Raw genomic sequence first — 19,961 nt, 5'->3', positions numbered from 1 at the left:
GTGACAAATACATATTTTTCACATACTTGCTAAGGATGGTCATCTGAATAATATAAAACTTGCCTAATATGCTAATTACCCAAATGGAAGGTTTCCCCTTCAAATAATAATTATAAATTGAGATGGGATCTTCTTACATTAAGAGAATGTGATCATAGAAGCAGATGTTGAAAGTATGGAGGTTGAGAGAAGAACAACCTCTTTTTTTATAAGTAATAAAAGTCAGCGACTACAAGGAGATAGGAAAGGAAGAGGAGCAACAATTATAGCATTACTGAGAATTCCAGACAATGGTGAAGATTCTTAAAATTCAGGATGTTCAGTTGGAATACTTCTGAGGACAGAGGAAGCCCTAGCACAGGGACAATCTCTACAAGTGAAAGACAGCAAGAGTGGGATAGATATAGCATGCTCATTCCTACTCCTCTTTGAATGCAAGTAGATTGTTGCCAGATCTCAAATGAACAGGCCTAGAATTCCTGAACATATTTACCTGGGATTAAGAGTCACTGAATTCAATACAACTAATTACAGAGTAAGTATGCATACTGTAGGTTATGTTTCTCTGCCTACTATAAATTCTTGCTGAGCTNGGGGAAGGGGGGGTTTTATATTGTAAAATTTTATAAATTTTTTAATAATAATAATAAAAAAAAGACTGATCGAATTGTGAAGGTGGGAATCAGAGCACATTCCCCCATACGTAGCAACCTCAAAGACTAGCGTAGCTCGCTTTTGCATACGTGGCAAGCGAGTATCTGAAAGCGAGCAAGTATCTCGTGACCGGGTCAAGGCGGAGAGGCTCCACGGCGGAGATTTCCTCGTGACGAGGGGGCGTGTCTTCCCGGAAGCGCGGGGACCGGAGAAGCTTTGCGTTCCCTTGGCAACGATGGCGCTAGGCCACTCTCCTAAAAAAACAGTCTGTTGGGCCACCGGTCCCCGCCCCTCTCGGCGATCACGTGACAACGGCTTTGGATGCTGTTTGCCGACAGCTTCCGGGAAGAGCCGGATTGCGAGGGAGCTGCGGGAGGGCGGGCTAAACTGGGTCCAGGTGGGCGCTTCAACCCGTAGAGGTGGTAAAAGGTACGGTGGGATGATGTTGACCAACAACGTCGGTTACAACGAGCAGGCCGGGGATGCTCAAACTGAGGTGGGCCAAGAGGCGGCGCCCACCACAGCCTCCACCGCTTCTCCGGCGGCCTTCGGACTCTTCAGTAGCGATGGCAAGAAGTAAGTGAAGGGCGGCCGCAGGGGCGGAGGTGAAGAGTCTCTCCGGAACGGTCAGAGGCTGGGCGGGCTGCTCCTCTTCGCAGCCTTCTCTCTGCCGGTGGCGACGTGCTCGCTCTTGCCTCTCGGCCACTTTAAGGGGGCTGGCGAGCTTTCTGCCATACAGTCCTCTGCGCGCTTCCAGTTTCTCCAAAATGGAAGTTTCTCTGTGACTCCCATCTGATTAATCAGTGTTTCTCAGCCTTGACAATTTTAAGGCATGCGGACTTCAACTCCCAGAATTCCACAGCCAGCAATGCTGGCTGTGGAATTCTGGGAGTTGAAGTCCGCATGCCTTAAAATTGTCAAGGTTGAGAAACACTGTGATAGGTCGCTAAGCAGGAAAGTGCCAGACGTTGTGTGACACTTCGCTTGAATTTAGTAATAATTTTCCCTCGTGTTTTGTGCTTCATTAACCCAACACCTCTACCGGTGATTTTTTTTTTTTTAAACTTGTCTTGAATGTTTGAATAGGAGGAAAAGTTGATTACGAATGATCTTGCCCTGCTAATAACACGGAAATAGATTTTTCAGTAAACACGGCTCGATCGTCCACACGATCCTGAATTGAATGAGCTGTCCACGTGCTTCTTGATTTTTCTGCTCCATTTAAAGTACGCTTAAAAAAAAAAGTTCAAAGAGAAATAGACTAAGCTAGTTGCTTAACGTCACTTTTCCTTGATTTGATAGTCATAAAGTTAGTAAGATTTTCTTGTGCTTGGAGAATTTGAAAGATTTACAATCAGAAAAATGAAGTTTTTGAACTTTTTATTACAGTACTGTTCCTCCTGTCTGGCATATGCTAATATGTTTTATTTTTAGCATTTCAGTTTTGACAGTGGGGCATATAGTGTCCTCTTGTTTCTGATTTATTTAAAGGGGTGAAATTCTTTTCTTACACATAATCATGGCATGAAGATTTCATTATATTCTCTCTATTATATAGTTCCCATCCTATAGACTATAGTTTATTAAAATCTAATCTCTGGTAATTCTACTCTTAACTTTGCAGACTTGCAAAGTAGTTTCCCCAAGTAACCCTAAAATTTATTTTGTGGTGTTGATTACCTTACAGTTTTAATATTGCTTATGTACATATGTTTGGGTAATTTGTAATCTCAATTTATTGAAAAATTAATTGAATTTTTAGTATAAAGGTTTTAGTTGTGACTCACAGTGAATTAAACAATAACATTTAATTCATAATCTGGTATATAACAGATATTTTCATAATTAATATAAAATATAGTACTTTAAGATAGGGTGTGCTTCATAACCTTTTCTATAAATGGACTTGTTTTTTTATGATCAACTCAGTGGTTTCCAGTTTGATTCTATGCATGATTCTCAGGGTTAAAAAAAACAAACCTTTTTATTATAATAAGGTATTTATCAGTATGCACAGTTAAATGTTGAGAATTACCAACTTTTAGCTCTAATATTTGTTTAATATGCTATTCTTTGCCCAAATTTATTCTATTATTCAGTGAAACATCTTTTGTAATAATCTATTATATCAGTTTATAGAAAGAATTTTATATGTACACAAATTGTCTGTGTGTATGTCTATTAAAACCTATAAATAATATATTCTGTACTTGTTCATCTTCTATATCCCTATTCTATCCAAAGCAGAGATATGATGTGGTATAGCTTAGAGGCATGGATGTTATATATTTTCTACTGAATATGAAGAGTACTACTTATGTGATATATTGGTTTTTTTCTTCAGACAAAAGTTGGTTAGTTACTTTGGCACAACTAGGAGGAATAGAATAGAATAGAATAGAATAGAATAGAATAGAATAGAATAGAATAGAATAGGAAGGGATCTTGGAAGTCTTCTAGTCCAGCCCCCTGCTCAAGCAGGAGAACCTATACCATCTCAGACAGTTGACTGTCCAGCCTCTTTTTAAAAATTTCCAGTGATGGAGCACCCACAATTTCTGGGGGCAAGCTATTCCACTGGTTAATTGTCCACACTGTCAGGAAGTTTATCCTTAATTCCAGGTTGCTTCTCTCTTTGATGAGTTTCCAACTCCATCATCTGGTGTGCTTCTTAATGATTTTTGTTTCTTTTATTTTAAATTACTTTAAATTGTAGCCGTAGGAGATTAGTTTGAAAATGACATAAAAATGATTTTAACCATTTCCTTCTTCATATCTTGATGAAGATCACTTTTCACAAGCAGATGTTTTTATCGTTAGAAAAGCTCTCATGCAATACCAAACTACCATCTGATTTTATATTTAATTTGACAGTTTAAATGTTTTTTTACTTTCTTTGATAAGATGATAAGATGAGAAGAATTATGAGTAAATTGATGGCTCAGTGAATGAAGTAGAGTTGGAAGATTATCAGCTACAAGTGCCAAAATGACAGTTTTGATTGGCAAATCTCTCAGGAAGCATTTCCATGCAGAGTTAGAATTAATTCAACATATAATTTATATTGACAGTTTTATTTAAGTTGCTTTTAACTATCAAATAGAACTTTATAGCATTCTTTAAATTGTGCTATTAATATGCTGTTGTGTTCTCTTATTCCCTTAATATCAAGCATAATTTATTATTACAATTTGGTGCAGTTATATAAAAGCATCTGCTTTGTAGTTTTTGAGTTTGTAGAATCAGTGTGAAAACTTACGTCAGTGCATGCCAGTGACTTTTAATTATAATGAATTCAGAATAATGTATTTTTTGCTAATTGAGACTATGCATTAGAAAATTGAGATAGAAATTATTACATAAATAATTTTGAATGATGAAGATTCAATCTTATTTTATTTATTGGTAGTGCAAATTGATGAAGAATTATTGAGGATTATTATCAATAACCTTTGTGTAGCAAAAGATGAGTGTTCAGTTCTAATAAGAAAGTAGGGAGCTGCTGAAGGTATAAAATTACCTTTGACTCTCATTTATTTCCTTTGTAATCTACTGCAAATCATAAGATTTCAAAGATTTCCCCAAAAATGATACATTATTTTTATATGGTATAGTATGTATTTTATTTATATTGCTATTTATAATGTTGTAAGATTATACCACATTCATCCATATATCAATCATTCAGGGGTTTTTTGTGTATGTTTTTTTTTAAAAAAACAGTATTATCTATAGTTCTCTAGGTCAGGGCTTTTCAACCTTTTCACCCATTGTAACACTTTTAGGATATGGCAATATCCGAGTACCACCAGTCGCCTAGCAAGGTGTCAAAAACTTGATGACCACCCCCCCCGCGCGAAAAAAGTAAAAAAGTGATGAAGTACAGGTAGTGCTCGACTTACAACACTTCACTTAGTGATTGTTTGAAGTTACAGTGGCACTGAAAAAAGTGCCCCCCAAGCCACAGCCTAGCAAGACACCTGCCTGCCCCTCCCCGGTGGCGCTCTTCCTCCTGTCCGAGGTTTTCATTGTTGTGAGCATTTCTGTTGAGGATTGGCAGCGGGGGTGGGGTGGGGGGTGTTTGGTTTTTATTCCCCCCCCATCTGCTGGGTGGTTGCAGCAGGTTTTGGTCACTTCACATGACCCTGGGACACTGTGACCGTCATAAATATGAATCAGTTGCCAAGCATCTGAATGTAAATCACAAGACCCTGGAGAGGCTGCAACATTCCACCTGATTGGTGCTTCTTCAGGGCTCAGCAGAAGCACCAGGATCAGCGCTGAGCTCCAGCTGGAGCCTGGCGCTGATCCTGGTGCTTCCACTGAACCCTGACAGCCCCAAAGAAGCACTGATCCTGGCGCTTCCGCTGAGCCCTGACAGCCCTGCAGCTCCAGCCATCTCTCGCTCAGGTTTGTGCGGTGCTGCCACTGGTTCAGCTCATTCCCCTCCCCTGCTACCACTTTTCTAGGATGGTCGCATACCACCTGCCATGTGCCAATGTACCACAGGTGGTACCCGTACCACTGGTTGAAAAGCCTTGCTCTAGGTGTCTTTAAGAGAAACCAGATTTTTCTGAAGGTCTCATTCTCAAAGTTTTCCATCTAAAGGTTACAATTATGTTCTATCAAAATTTGTTTGACAAATTTTATTTTACTATTATAATAAATGCTGTATAGTGAGTTTTCTAGTTGGATCTTACTTGATTGTATATTTTTCATATTTTTTGATAAATTGAACTATTTTTACATAATATGAGTCTTATAACCTTTTCAAGACATTGCCTATTTTAGCTTGCTTTTCTCGCTGTAAAATAAAATTATTTAATTTTGTTCATTTGGGATTCAGCTGAATATTATTCGGATCAATTTTAGATTATGGTATAATGTTAAGTCAGTCAAAAACTGTTACAATACTGTAGTAGTATTCTAAAATGTGATTCTTATTTTGGGTAATTGAAACATATCTTCCATTGAGGACTTGTACATTACATGAGTCAGAAGGAGGGCTGAGAAAATATCTATAGACCCCTCATATCCTGGACATAAACAGTTTCAACTCCTCTCCTTGGGATGGTGCTACAGGGCACTGCATGCCAAAACAACTAGACACAGTTTTTTCCCTTGTGCCATCACTCTGCTGAACACCTAATTCCCATAGTACATTTACCAATATGGTATGGCTGTATTATTATTATCCTTCTCATCTTTTCTATTGCCTTCTTTTATTGGTATCATGATTATTATTACTCTGTTGTTTTGCATGTAAACTGACAGGTTCTGCACCGAAGACAAAATCCTTGTGTGTGTAATCACACTTCATCAAATAAAGTGTCCTGTCCTGTCCTGTCCTACCCTACCCTACCCTACTCTACTCTACTCTACTCTACTCTACTCTACTCTACTCTACTCTACTCTACTCTACTCTACTCTACTCTACTCTACTCTACTCTACTCTACTCTACTCTACTCTGTTCTCCACTCCACTCCTTAATTCTTTGACTTCCCAGAAGACTAAAATGTATTGAGCAACCTTTGATGGAACTATTAGTCTACAGAGTTGTGTTTGTTGCATTGCAGTGTTTCTTCTGAAGTCAAATCTAGAAATTCCAGTAATATATTCAAAAGGTGAGAAATCAAGGTCATTGTTCACTTGTCATAATAATGTTGGTAATTTGGAGTTTCTGAAAATATTTGAACTAAAGGAAAATTTTGTGCAGATTAGGGTGACAGTCTAGGAAGTTTTTTGTTTTTGTTTTGATTAGTGACAAATACTGTATATATTTTTCACATACTTGCTAAGGATGGTCATCTGAATAATATAAAACTTGCCTAATATGTTAATTACCCAAATGGAAGGTTTTCCCTTCAAATAATAATTATAAATTGAGATGGGATCTTCTTACATTAAGAGAATGTGATCATAGAAGCAGATGTTGAAAGTATGGAGGTTGAGAGAAGAACAACCTCTTTTTTTATAAGTAATAAAAGTCAGCGACTACAAGGAGATAGGAAAGGAAGAGGAGCAACAATTATAGCATTACTGAGAATTCCAGACAATGGTGAAGATTCTTAAAATTCACGATGTTCAGTTGGAATACTTCTGAGGACAGAGGAAGCCCTAGCACAGGGACAATCTCTACAAGTGAAAGACAGCAAGAATGGGATAGATATAGCATGCTCATTCCTACTCCTCTTTGAATGCAAGTAGATTGTTGCCAGATCTCAAATGAACAGGCCTAGAATTCCTGAACATATTTACCTGGGATTAAGAGTCACTGAATTCAATACAACTAATTACAGAGTAAGTATGCATACTGTAGGTTATGTTTCTCTGCCTACTATAAATTCTTGCTGAGCTGTCATCACTCTCTTTCTCCTTTTGTCTTCTAATATCCTTTCTTCCTTCTGGTTTTTCTTTTCCTTTTATCTCGTTTCTGCTGAAAGAAAGGAGGGAGTGATGGTGTAAGTGTGTGTGTGTGTGTGTGTGTGTGTGTGTGTGTGAGAGAGAGAGAGAGAGAGAGAGAGAGAATGGTTTCTGTGAGTGAATGCAACAATTTTAGAAATTGATGCCTTATTTTACAGATAATTAATTTTAATCAGTTTTTCAGTTAATAATTTAATGTTTTGGCTTGGTCATGCCCTTTTATTGAAAGTTGTTTTGGCGAATGTATATATACACACATACATCCCTTTTTACGACCCTGTAATCCCTTACTTTGGGGTAGACTCGGAGCGACTGGATGGACCTGAGTGTTTACTGGCCAGATGCCCTTCCTGACGGCATGTGGAGTTTGCAGCAGATATTTTTTTCTTTCTGCCCTAGGAGAGAAACATCTGCCACTACCTAGGATTGAACTCTCAACCTTCTGAGTGGGAAGCAAGCATGCCGCTATAAATGTATACAAAGTCTCCTGGGCTAGCTTCTTCTGAATTTCACAACTTAAGTGGAAAAACTGGAGAAATTGGCAATGCACAAAATTTCAGTTTGTTTATATTTTTTCTGATTTTTAAAATTATTTTTGGAAGATTTGTGTGGAATTCAGGGTATCTATCTTTTGCATAAATAATGGTTTCTGAATTTCTTTCCAGCTGAGTTCATATCTTCATTTCCATGACTTCATGGATTGGCTTATGAAGTTTAGGATGTTCATCTACCTTCTCAAAGGTAGTCAATCAATCAATCAATCAATCAATCAATCAATCAATCAATCAATCTGTTTATTACAGCCGTAAGGCCAAACATAATCAAAATGTATAACAACAGTAGCAATTTTACTTCCATATTTACACGATATAAAACCACCAAACAATCAATATAATATAATCCAAAATTCTCAAAATAAAACATCGTATTAATTTTTTTTTTCAGACCTTAATAATGGTGCGATGTATTGTGCAAATGGTGGCACAAAATTGGGCAACCTGAATTGATATTTTTGGATCCTTATCCGAAAGTAGCAACTTTAGATAAAATTCATATCCCCTGCCTGGAAATTTCTTCAATATCGGATATACAAGAATCTGTCTAGAGTCTTTATATAAAGAGCAATGAAGCAACATATGGCTTAGAGTTTCTATAGAGCCATCACCACATGGACACAACCGAAGGTGCATAGGAATGCCCTTAAACCGTCCAAAAAGGACTGCCGAGGGCAATGCATCCAGCCTGGCTAAGGTGAAAGCTTTACGAAATTTCAAAATTGTAATGGAAAATAGGTAAGAAGCTGGAAAGAATCTTTCTGGAAGCAAGTGACAAATGTTGGAATGTGCCACCTTACTTAGGTTTGTTTGAAGATCAATATCCCAGATTCGTTGTTTCAAGGCAGTTCTAGCGTTATCAAATCCTAATGAACACAGACTTTCCATAGAGAAGCCCAGCGATTTAATTTTATCTAGGGCTTTTTTTTTCCACGACGATTTAAAATGATCTATAAATACTAATGGGGCTAAACCTACAGGCATTAAAATTAACTTTAGCCAAAAGGTAAGAAGAAGGAACCATGCTCTAGCTTTCAATGAAACTGTACCTATTTTTACCCGTAGGATGGCATTTTTGATACTTTTAGGTACCATCAGTATGGCTCTAATAAACTTATTTTGAATAATTTCAATAGCATTAAGCTTTGCAAGTGAACATATTTGCGAGCCATAGAGGAGCTGAGGGACTGCCTTAGCTTGAAAAACCTTACAAGCTGCCGGGATAAAGTAAGCTCCTTTTGAATGATAAAATTTTATGATAGCTGATGAGGTGCGCTGTGCTACACTTGCCCGATAAAGAAAATGAGTATTCCAGGATAGGGAGGCATGGAACTGCACTCCAAGATATTTATAGGTACGCACCTGTTCAATTGAAGTCCCATCAATTTGCCATTTATGGATCTTATGATGGTAAGAGGCAAATACTAAAACTTTAGTTTTTTCATAATTTATTAAAAGTTTGTATTCTGTGCAAAATAAAGCTAGTGCCCTAAGTGCTTTTCTCATTCCCACCTGAGAAGTGGACAAAATGACTATATCATTGGCATACAATAGTGCTGGAATTGCATGATCAGCCAAGATAAGTGGATGATGGGCTGGATCAGCAAGCACTTGCATTATTGGATTTAGATACAGATTAAAAAGTAGTGGAGCTAATATGCAACCTTGCCTTACACCACTATAAGTTGGAACTGCTTTAGATAAATGTCCTCAGGGGGTACATCTAATTTTTAGGGAGGTATTTGAATAGAGCGACTGAATAAGAACCAACAGCCTTTTATCAATCGTGGAATGTCTTAGACTATACCACAATCTCTCCCTTGGTATTAGATCAAAAGCTGACTTAAAATCAACAAATGTTGCATAAAGAGAACCACGAGAGGGGGTAGAATATTTTTCAGCCAAATGATGCAGAACTAGACAATGATCCAGTGTTGAATGTTCCTCCCTAAATCCGGCCTGTTCTTCAACAATAATATTTTCATTTTGTACCCAATATAAAAATCTGGCATAAAGTTTATTTATTGTCTAGTCTATATCTCTAGAGTTCCTTGCTACTCTTCCATTGTGGTTTAATCCTACAGTACTCTTCTTCCAAGCCCTAATAAGGAGAGGCAAGTGCTGCTGTCTATTGAGATATTCGATAAATGTAGCATTGGATTTGTGACTGACATACATTCATTATTAATGAATTTATGAGAGAGAACTTTTCCTTGGAGAAATTAATTGTCTATTTGAGGAAACTTTTGTGGAATTTTTTTTACCTCACATGACTGAATATTTGATTCATACAATCTATTAGTTTTTTAAAAACCTATAAAGCCTGGACACTGTAATACATGTTTAAAAGAGGACTTGAGAGTTTTGTGTAGTGGTTAAAATGCTGGCCTAGAAAGCAGTGACTGTGAGTTCTAAGTCTCCCTTAAAAGGGCTATAGTTATTATTTTGTTAATACATTGCAATATACGTATCATGCACCAGTAAATTCAGAGCAGCAACAAACTTAGTTAAAACAGTTTTTGACATTTTAGTGCTTCAGAGCTTCCTCTTGTACTAGAAAATAGAATACTGATTTTGAAGGAGATCAGTCTAGGATAAAAATATTCTACTTTCCAATCATCTGTTTTATTGAGATGAAGACATTCTATTTTGATCAGAGTTTAAAGTAAACAATTTACTTAGATTTATGTTGGACTTCTAACAAATATTTTAATTGACAGAATCTACCCAGCCATGTCAAGAACACAATTAGTTTTATTAATAAGAAATAAGGCTTGTTCATTTGGCAGAATTATATGATAAGAGTGCTGCAGAACTATATGCTCAGAAATAAAAGTTCATATGTCTTGCTCTAATGGAAAGTTTTTTCAGTAGCTTTAGTGATTCCCTAAATCTGATAAAATGAGAGTCAGGTCAGTCTAGTGCAACGATGTGAAACATTTTCGGCTTGGCGTGTCCAAAATTTTGAAAATACTTAATGTGATTCTGTTGGTGTGTCATCCCTCTCCTCCAACAAAACAGGAACAATTCTCAATCTCTTCCCTCTCCCCCCCATCTAGGCACCCTGAACAATGGCACTCAGTGGCAACGTTGAGGATTGACCTGAAGTCGACGCCTCAGCTTTAGCTGAGCACTACCACTCAAAAAGGGCACCTCATGCCATTTCTCAATCTGTGTGATCCTTGGAAAAGGTGTGATTACTCCAGTGGCCTAGCACTCTCCCAAATCTGCCATGCATTGCTTACTTTCAGCCAATGCTTTCTTCTTATTAAGAGGTCCTTCTAGTCCACACAAGGCTACTCCAGGTCACAAAAGGCCTTCATTCTTCAAGCGGCTTATGGCCTCTGCAGCCTCTGAAAACTACATGAAAGTATGCCCCATTCTTGTGCAATTTTTGGAAGTTCTGGAGCACGCACCCTTTCTTGTAACTTTCTGAGGTCCTGTGAAAGTACACTCCATTCTCACCCAGCCTCCCCAAATCTTGCGAAAATGGACATGTTTTCAAGAAAATAATAATAATAATAATAATAATAATAATAATAATAATAATAATAATAATAATAATAATAATAATAATAATAATAATGTTGGAAGGGACCTTGGAGGTCATCGAGTCCAACCCCCTGCTCAGGCAGGAAACCTTATACCATTTTGGACAAATGGCTGTCCAGTTTCTTCTTAAAAACTTCCAGTGTTGGCGCATTCACCGCTTCTGGAGGCAGGTTGTTCCACTGGTTAATTGTTCTAACTGTCAGGAAGTTTCTCCTTAGTTCTAGGTTGCTTCTCTCTTTGGTTAGTTTCCACCCGTTGCTTCTTGTCCTGCCTTCAGGCGCTTTGGAGAATAGCCTGACTCCCTCTTCTTTGTGGCAGCCCCTGTGATATTGGAACACTGCTATCATGTCCCCCCTCGTCCTTCTCTTCATTAAACTAGACATACCCAATTCCAGCAGCCGTTCCTCATATGTTTTAGCTTCCAGTCCCCTAGTCATCTTTGTTGCTTTGACATGAATAATTGTCATGTCAATGAACGTTATGTCTTCCAAAACATTGCGGCATTTCATAGGTTCACCATCACTGGTCTAGTGGTTAAAGCACCAGACTAGAACCTAGGAGACTGTGAGTGACGCATGAAAACTTACACATGAAAATTGGCCCAAGTCATCTCACAGGGTGGTTATTGTGGAGAAAGTTCACTTTCTTTAGTCATTTATAAAAATAAAGGTGGGATGAAAATAAATTAATGTATAATCTGATCATTTAGATAAATAACAAACCATGAGCTTTATGATTCTGATAATTTTAAAGTAGCACAAAATAATCTGTTGCCTAAAGTTTACCTGATTAGAAAAATCTATGGGAATACATGTGTGTAATTTTGATATTTTTAAAAAACAATTTGATTTTATATAGAAGTTTGTATATGCCACTGTAAATAAAAGAGTTTATCACAGCTGTTACTAATCCAGCAGATGGCCATCTTGATTAAGTTCTGTGAGCACATGCTTTTTTCATTCTTTTCATTCTTTTTTATTTCTTCATAGTAAAATGATTTTCCTTATTTTTGTTTATGTTTATAGCTGTCTTTCCACAGGGCACTAGTGGCAATATATACTATTTTGATAGCAGTGTGAAAAATTAAAGTTTGATATTCTGAATGCACAATAATGATGAACTAGTTCTCTCTATAAAGTGTCATAATAGGGTCTTTACAAATGCTGCAACCATTAATCTAACCAATCGGGGAAAGATAGGACCTACGATGATTTCAAATTAGAGGAAAGTTAATATGGGAAAAGGTAATCTTTACAGTGGGAACTACCAAGTGTGACAAGGAAGAATTGAAAACTATTGTAATACAGCCAAGATTTGTGTTTATATGGGCTATTTTCAACAACTAGATAGTAGTTTTGACACTGCATTCTGCAGTAGCTGATTTTATGTACTGTTTTGAAGTGCAGCCCCATATAGAGTAGTGATGGCGAACCTTTTAGAGACCGAGTGTCCAAACTGCAACCCAAAACCCACTTATTTATCGTCGGGTGCCAGGCGGGCGTGGTCCACCGGGTGGGCGTGGTTGTGGTCATGGCAGACTGGGTGGGTGTGGCCAAGGTGGGCATGATCACCTCGATGTTGCTCATGGGGAGGGATGTCTGTGGGGGCCGGGCAGGGTTGGGGGAGATTCAGGGGGTCTCTGGCAGGTGGGGTGGTGGGCAGGAGGCTCATCCTGCGGGGTGAGGTGAGGCAGGGCGGGGGTGCCATTGTCACAGGGCAAGGTGAGGCAGGGGTCGGGGTGGCTGCTGCCTGACACCATTGGCCCCTGCACACAGAGGCCAGCGAGCGCATGGGTGCTGGGATGCATCCAGTCATGTGGGACCTCGGCGAGTTAGTGGGCGGCTGGTTGAAGAGGGACAGTTGCCATCTCCGGGGCATGGCACACGTGCCCACAGAGAGGGCTCTGAGTGCCGCCTCTGGCACGCGTGCCATAGGTTCGCCACCACTGATATAGAGTGTATCATGCTTATCTGTTCAGTAGATTAAACTATTAATATAGTATTTAGTCAAATGTCAAAATTTGGAGACGGAGAAGATATAAGATAAAATTTCCTTTGAGTTGAACTGGCTCATGGTGACTTCATGGGAACATCTTTGCTGTTTTTTTGATATGATATAGAAGTGGTTTGTTATTGCCTTTTTCTGCTACATTTTTGCTTAAGTTTAAGCTATCATGATGATGTTTTCTAATTATCTCCCACCCAAGTTTTAACCAGAACTCACCTTGTTTAATTTATTGAGCTAAACAAGGCTAGTGCTTACTTACATATATAAATGTTCCATTTAGCAACAGAATAATAAAATTCAGCCATATGCATCTTTAGAATAGATTCTTCCTAAGCACAGTATGTTTACAAATTTGCAGGGCTATTTTTAGCTGAGAAATGTAGTTGGTATTGATCTTTCTTTGGTTTTACAAAGGACTTTTTCATGGAAAATTCATTGAATATATTGATTTTATATATTGTTCTTGATTTTTCTGTATAGAAGAATATAGCCAATTAATGTAGAAACTGCTTATATAATGCATTTATATAGTTCTGGAATGATTTAATGTTGAATCAGCACATTCCATTCAAAAGGCTTGGAAAGATTGGAATTGAATGGGCGAAAGCAGAAAACTCCAGCTTTAATATTTAGATTTCATGCATATATTGCTTCATTGGCATGCCTACAGTCTAGGCCCATCTGTTAGAGCGGCACTGTGCCTGCTGCTACAGAGTTATGCCAGTTTCATTAAATATTTGAGCCAGGAAAGATGAATGATTTGGATGAAGTATTCTATAAAATAAGTCCAAAATGAGTTTTGAGCTATCAAATCCACATAGTGTTATCTGATGCTGTCTGTAACATAATAATAAGTATCATAAAATCATCAAAAAAATTCTTGGTTGTGATCTGACAGGTGGCATGAGAATGAAGTATGTGACTGAGACAAGCTTGTAGTAGAATAAAATAGAATAAAGCCTAGTGCAAGAGTAACAGATCCGTGGTAGTCTAAATGTTGCTGAATTTCCCAGTTTCTATTATTTTTAAATGTCAGAGACAATTAAGGTTGTCAAAAGTCTTGAATGCTACAAGTTATATATTTTTGGCTCATAAGTATTTATATACTTGTATTACCTCCATTGTTATTTCAATATTCAATATAACATTTACACCTATGTTATACACATGGAGTTTATGTTGTAGAAACTCAACCTACATTTAAAATTGATTTGTATATTGCTCTGTATAAATGCAGGCAATGTATGAAAGCTTAGACACAGAGCTAGCATAGGCTAATAGGATGTAGCAGATAATTTTGATTTGATTCCACCATTATTCATAATTGTTATAAAAGTGTAAGAGCATATGACAAAGCCTTGCTAGATTGTGCCAGGGCCTATCTTAACCCAGAATAATATCAGATTATCCTATTACGGTAGTTATTTCTCTAGTATTCACAAAATGGAGATGTAATGTCTTTCCACAACAGATATTTTTGAGGCACATTTTCTCTAAAGTGCAAGTAACTGTGTCTCAAGAATAATAGTGCTAGGTAGACCTGCCTTTCATGGATTAATCCAACTCCCTTTTAAGACACCCATTTGAGTCTTAGGGTAGTGAATTCTACAAATTATGTGTTTGTGGGGGGAAGTACTTTTTGGGGTGGGGTGGGGTGGGAAAATGTCTGTTTTAAATTTTCTTGCAGCAGCTTCATTGGCCAATCTTTGTCCCAATGTTTGAGACGAGAGAAGAAAAATATCTACTTTTTTATGTCTGATTTTGTATACTTTCTCTAAATTGCCTTTTTTCCTAAGACTTTAGGCTTTAAGCCCAAAGGTTCTTGCTTTTTTCATAGAGGACATGTTTGAACTGCCTTATCAATTTGTTTGTTTTTTTCTGCACTTTTTTCCAATTCAATTATATCTATTTCAGATGTTGTGAGTTTCATCTTCAGAGTACCAGTTTCAAATTGTACATGGTTTCCCAGATGCTAATGTACCATAGATTTCTAGAGTTACGGTGCCACATCTACATTTCATTTACTGAGTCTTGAGAATAAGTGATATACCAATAAAACGCTTATTAGCCTATTAGCACATAAAAGCAGTATGTATAGAAATAATTTTTAAGAGATTACTTTACTTGAGACATCATCCAATATAAGTTTCCCCTTTATTTGTGTTAGGTTTTAAAAAACAGTATTTCTAGATTAGATAAATATTTGCAAAGCTATTAGAATGAAAAATGGGCAGTTTGCCATTAACAACTTTGTGGCAATGAACCATTTATATGGCTCTGTTATGAATATCAAGCATAGCCTTATTATATTTATTCCAAAAGTTAAACCTGTACAAAATCTTAGTGAAATGCTTGTTGATTGTATTAATTTCATTCAGTATTATTTAAACCGTTCTATAGTTCTACTAATACACTAAGCTACATTTTTGTAGTATTTAAAAAAAATCCTTAGCTTTTAGAACTTATTGAATAACTTGAACATTTGAAAATTAAGTTATTAGTAACATGTTTATGTTAAGTCCTAGATGTTTCTTTTAGATTATACAAGTACTGGAATAGGAGATACCATTGTGCTTCAAAAATCAGGTGCTTCATGTCTCATACCCATTATTATACTCAGAAATGGATGAAAAACAGAGAAATTCTGTCATCTGGAATCTTGTCTGAATTCCAGAAATACATTATGGAAGTACAGTTTCAAGCACACCTCCAATGTGATCTCTAAATAGATTGGAAAAAGTTTTTTTCAACTGTTGTTAAAAAAATCTTTACAAACTTTGGACCTATTTCTTCCTTTCAAGCACTAATGATTATAAGAAAAAATAACAACGTAGGTTTGTATATTAACTTGCATTTCTAATCTAAATGTTATTGGTTACTTATGATTAACTTTCAATCTGTTAACTGGCTGAGCGATTGTTAATAAGATATAATAATATTTCCTCTGAATGGCATAGCAACTGTATCATATCATTTTGGGGAATTTTACACTGAATTTTGCAGTTCTCCATAAAAGCTGTATGTTCTGTGCAGAAAAGAATTCATGAGTTAAAGTTAGGATAGGATCCAATACATATAATCCCCGAGTTACGAGCGTGCACTTAATGCTCATTCGAAGTTATGCAATAAGTGCACCCTAGTGCTTACAAGCAAGTCCCAAAATTACGAATATTGCAGCACCACGGCAGTCGTTCACCCTGCAACATTCACCCTGGTTATTCCCTCCCCACCCCCATCCCAGATCTCCCTAGGCACCAGGCCTTCAGTACTCACCCTGCTAAGATCAAGATCCTTTGCTTTCTTGGCTGCTCTAGGCCTTTGGTGCATCCACAGAGAATGGAGGCCTAAAGTAACTCAAGATCATGTGAGATCAATGAGGCGAGATCTCACACTATTGATCTCATGTACTTTAGGCCTCTGTTCTCTGCAATAGAGAACAGAACAGAAGCTGGAGGATGCTTCTCCGTGACTCTGGAGGGTGGATCAGCCATGAAAGCGTGCCCCTAGCCTCAGATCCGGGTGGCAGCAGCCTGGAAAAGGCCTCCGGTGCCCGGATTGGGCTGCTGGAGGGCCGTGGAAGCGTCCCCCAGTCTCAGATCTAGGTGGCAGCGGCCTGGAGAAGGCCTCTGGTGCGAGGGCTGTGGAAGCATCCTTCAGCCTCATTTCTGGGTGGCAGTGGCCTGGAGAAGGCCTCCAGCACCCGGATCAGGCTGCCAGAAGGCCGCGGAAGTGTCCCCCAGCCTCAGATCCGGGTAGCAGCAAGAACCGCAGCAGAGAGGAGGCGGATCTTTTCAAGGTGAGTCTGGCAAGGCAGGGGGTATTTTAGTGGGTTGGGGACGCCTTGGCCTGTTATATCACTAGGCCCTCCATGGCCTTCCCCACCCTGAGATACCTAACGATCCGCGTGCATCGAGGTACGAGATTCACTCCCATGGGTTTTTGAGTTACGAGTGGAATACACTTGTAACTCAAGGACTACCTGTATAACCTTTCTGAAAGGTCACCATCCACATTTTGTTTAAAACCTAGAAAAACTCAAGAAAATGTCCACTTCACATGGCAGCCTATTCCCCTGGTTTGACAGCTCATGCAGTTATGAATTTCATTTCTAGCCTAAACCTACTTCTTTGTAATTTTAACTACATTGACCTTTTCCAGTCCTCTGAGGCAACACATCCTCTTGTGTGCAAAAAGTTTTTTGATATTCAAATTATTATCATATCTTCCTGTAATTGTCTTTTTTGTAGAATCAAGGATCTCCAGATCCTTTAACAATTCCTTATAGGACTTGGATTCCAGATCCCTGACCATGTTCATAAGTGTCCTTTGTCACCGTCCTGTTTGAACTGTGATATATAGAACTGGAAATAGTATTCCAAGTAATTTCTGACCAGAAGAGAATAGAATGAGACAATTGTTTCTTATGATTTGATTCTATGCTTTTGCTGTTGTATCCCAAGGTAACACTTGCATCAAACTGCTGGTTCATGTTTAATGGAACTTGTTTCAAAATGTACACTTTTAATGTTTGTCTTTTACAAGATACTAATTTATTTTTTGTATCTTCCCATGATTGTGTTTGGACTGCTGTCAATTGTCTCATGGCAGCAGCTTTATTATTCTTATTTATTTACTTTATTTAATTTTTTTGTAGACACCACTCCTATAAACCTTGAGTGTTTTATAAATAATTATAGTTGTAGTCCTACAAATTATTAGACCTATAATTAATATGTGACAAATAGATATTCAATAGATCCAACTTTTTGTATCACTTTTATTTATCTAATGAATATACGTTTTCATTCATTTGCAAATAAAACTATAGACATACAAAAAAAAAAGATAAGTGTCAAGCACTGGGGAAATCAGGAGATTCATGCAGTTTAAATGAGTAGAAAGATTTATTGCAAGCTTAAGCTCTCTATAAAAATCTGACCTACTAACAGTCAAGGAAACTGAGTGGGAATAAGAAGGCATTCAAAATGGACTGGACTTAGATCTCTTGCGGGTGCACAGGGACGTGACTTATGATGCATTTGACCCCTTCCTCGGTCTCAGCCTACAATAAGACACTTAAAACCAGATATTTTATTCATTTATTGTATCAAATTTATATGTCTGTGTATCTCACAGATATGATTCTGAGTGGTATACAGTAAAAACAAAACAAAAATAGTAAAAACAAAACAAAAACATCTTTAAATATCCATAAGAAGCAAGAAACTTGCCTATATCAGCGGAGAATCTAAAAACACATGCATAATAAAGCCATCTTGTGGGCTCTCTGTTCCAAAGTGTTCCTCAGGGCCAGAGGCGTAGCGTGGGGGGTGCAGGGGGGACCGGCCGCACCGGGCGCAACATCTGGGGGGGCGCGCTTGCACTCGCAGCTCTCTGCCCCTGCCTGGCTCACTCTCTCTGCAGTGCTGGCTGTGCGAATCCGATCCGAGCCGCCGGGTCGCCGCCCACTGTGGAGGGGGGGCGCAAATTACTTGCCTTGCCCCGGGTGCTGACAACCCACGCTACGCCACTGCTCAGGGCTAATCTTGGGGGGGGGGGGAATAATGCACTAAAAGGCAAGAGATGCAGCAGAAACTTCTGGCTTCTGTCAGATGTTGCTTCTTAGCAGATAGAACCCATAATATGGCCATCTTGCCTGCCATGATGGCATGGGTATATGTACTTGGGAAGAAGCGGTCCCACAAATTCTTTGGCTGCAAGACACGTAGCACTTTAAAGATCGAAACCAGCATCTTGAATTAAATCTGGAAATAAACTGGCGACTAAAGCAGTTTGCAGAGCAGAGGTGTAATATGGGCACCTGTTGCTGTCTGTGCTATTTTACATCAGTTGACGCTTTTGAATACTCTTCAAGGAGAACTCCATGTAGAGCAGATTTAGTTAATGCAGATTTTTTTCAAATATAATGTGGCAAAAATGAAAAAACTTTTACCAATATGTGGTACCGTTCAGTTCTTTAAATTCTCTGCCAACTTTGCAATGCCCTTTATCTGGCATAGCTATATTTTTCTTGTTTCCCTTAAAATGGCATGTTCTTGACTTGCGTTAGTCAAAGTTTAGATGATAACTGATAGTATTTTTTTCCAGCTTTGTTTTACATGATTTCCCCCAGAAATCCCAATTCAGTTTCCCTAATTAATGTTCTACAGTAATGTAAGTTGGGCAACTCTGAGATGTTATAATGAGCCCCTATAGACTAATTTATTATTTGACTTGTGTTCCACCTTTCCTTCAAAAATTCAAGACAGCTTACATAGCGAGCTCTTTTAATTTTGTCCCAAGTGCAACAAGTTTGTGAAATAATCTGAGCTAAGAAGGAATGTCTGAGTCAAAACCATGTAGTGCTTTTCCATGACTGAAGGTAGAGTAGGCTCCAGGTCTCCTCATTAGTACAACAACTTAATCTTTGTGCATGGCCTTGGGGACTGGGAGGGAGCAGAATAATAAAACAAGTATCACAAATCCATCCCTTCTGTATATGCATCTTGAAGTCACATTCATGTAGGTAAGGGGTAATATTTCATTTTGATCAAACTGTTGGATTCTGGGGATATCTCCTCTTTATTGTCTTATGAATGAACTTTGTAGAAAATTAAACCAGAAGTATATTTTAGAATTTATTTATATTTATATTACACAGATTGTACACCTGTATGTCTTCCCTGGAAAATGTTAACTTTAATGAAGAAAAGAGTTTTGGCAAAGCTATTTATGCAAATGTAGCACCTTCTTTGGTAAGGCTTTCATGC

General features: G+C 38.0%; 1 protein-coding gene across 1 annotated transcript in view; it reads left to right on the top strand.

Moving 5' to 3' along the window:
- Positions 1-1,027: 1,027 nt before the first annotated feature.
- AP3B1 (adaptor related protein complex 3 subunit beta 1) overlaps positions 1,028-19,961 on the top strand; it is a 161,687-nt gene continuing 142,753 nt past the window's right edge. The window contains exon 1 of the mRNA XM_029283476.1: positions 1,028-1,230. Coding sequence (XP_029139309.1) covers positions 1,094-1,230 — 137 coding nt within the window. The 5' untranslated portion in view covers positions 1,028-1,093. The remainder of the gene's footprint in view (positions 1,231-19,961) is intronic.

Source organism: Protobothrops mucrosquamatus, unplaced genomic scaffold (assembly GCF_001527695.2).
Source record: "Protobothrops mucrosquamatus isolate PMUCROS unplaced genomic scaffold, P.Mucros_1.0 scaffold107, whole genome shotgun sequence".
Taxonomy (NCBI): Eukaryota; Metazoa; Chordata; class Lepidosauria; order Squamata; family Viperidae; genus Protobothrops; species Protobothrops mucrosquamatus.
This window is presented reverse-complemented; position numbering and strand designations above follow the sequence as displayed.